This window comes from Tigriopus californicus, chromosome 10 (genome assembly GCF_007210705.1).
Source record: "Tigriopus californicus strain San Diego chromosome 10, Tcal_SD_v2.1, whole genome shotgun sequence".
In the NCBI taxonomy this organism is placed as follows: domain Eukaryota; kingdom Metazoa; phylum Arthropoda; class Copepoda; order Harpacticoida; family Harpacticidae; genus Tigriopus; species Tigriopus californicus.
In genome coordinates this window covers 2,471,344-2,472,332 of record NC_081449.1, presented here as the reverse complement: position 1 = coordinate 2,472,332, position 989 = coordinate 2,471,344, and the positions used below count along the sequence as shown (strand labels likewise).

At 45.2% G+C, this 989-nt stretch overlaps 1 protein-coding gene across 1 annotated transcript in view; it reads left to right on the top strand.

Moving 5' to 3' along the window:
- Nucleotides 1-136: 136 nt before the first annotated feature.
- LOC131889713 (uncharacterized) overlaps nucleotides 137-989 on the top strand; it is a gene marked incomplete at its 5' end in the record, with an annotated part of 2,486 nt that continues 1,633 nt past the window's right edge. Inside the window, 4 exon segments of the mRNA XM_059238880.1 lie at nucleotides 137-299; nucleotides 370-461; nucleotides 523-598; nucleotides 683-861. Coding sequence (XP_059094863.1) covers nucleotides 239-299; nucleotides 370-461; nucleotides 523-598; nucleotides 683-861 — 408 coding nt within the window.

The following is a 989-nucleotide window of genomic DNA, read 5'->3' as shown; positions in this document are numbered from 1 at the left end:
CAGAAAGAGAGGGGGGGGGAGGTATGAAAAATTACTTGACTTTTTCATAAAGGCGACGAGGGGCGTCCGGTTTTTTTTCTTCCTTCAAACGTGAGCTCACAATCAGCATGGCAATCATCATCATCGTCATACTCAGGCACATACCCGCACGCAAATGGTTCTAGATTTCGTCTTGAAAGGGAACCATGAAAATTAGTTGGTTCCAAACCCTGGACGTGCAAACAAGACATCACGGAGAATGTTGGGCCTCGATTTCCTCACTTTGCTTGTATTAATCTTGGAGATAAATGGACTGGATGGTGAGTCTGGTGGGGGAGGCTTGGTTTGGCCTTATAAGACCGAACTCATGATTTATTTTGACCTCGGTAGGATCGTCACTGAAATGCTTTGAGGAAAATCCCTCGAGGTTCTCGGGAAGAAAAATCTCCTACTGTGCCTATTTCCCTGTTCAAAATCCAAAGGTCAGTCATGCCATTGAGTAGCGGCCAAGGCCAGATTATCTTACTGAGTGGTCTGCTCTAGGTGTGTTATATGAAGACACCTTTGTCTGAAATCGGTGATGTGGATCGAGGATGCGACTTCTTGTCGAACCTGGGAGGTAAAATTTTCGATATTTCATTTTTGAGACGAGTTAGTTTAGAGTCATGACTGGCTTTTATGATGTAAAACGTTTGGCCAACAGATTTTGATGCCGACGATTTGAATTCAAGTGGAGCTCCGCAATGCTCCAAAGTGAGTTCCACTGAAGGCGACGGCCAAGAGCATGAAGTGTGTATTTGCAACAATTCTCTATGCAACTACAGCAACGGAGCGGAAAAACAAGAGCTTTTCGACGCTCGGCCAGCCTCCTCACCGGATAAGGTAAAATATGAAGCGATAAAAGCAAAAGTTGGAACCAACTTGGTCCGTTTATTTCCATGAGACCTTGGGACCGAGATCATCCCCGATATGGCTGACTAGGCATGACTTCTTTTTTACTCGGCCAAACG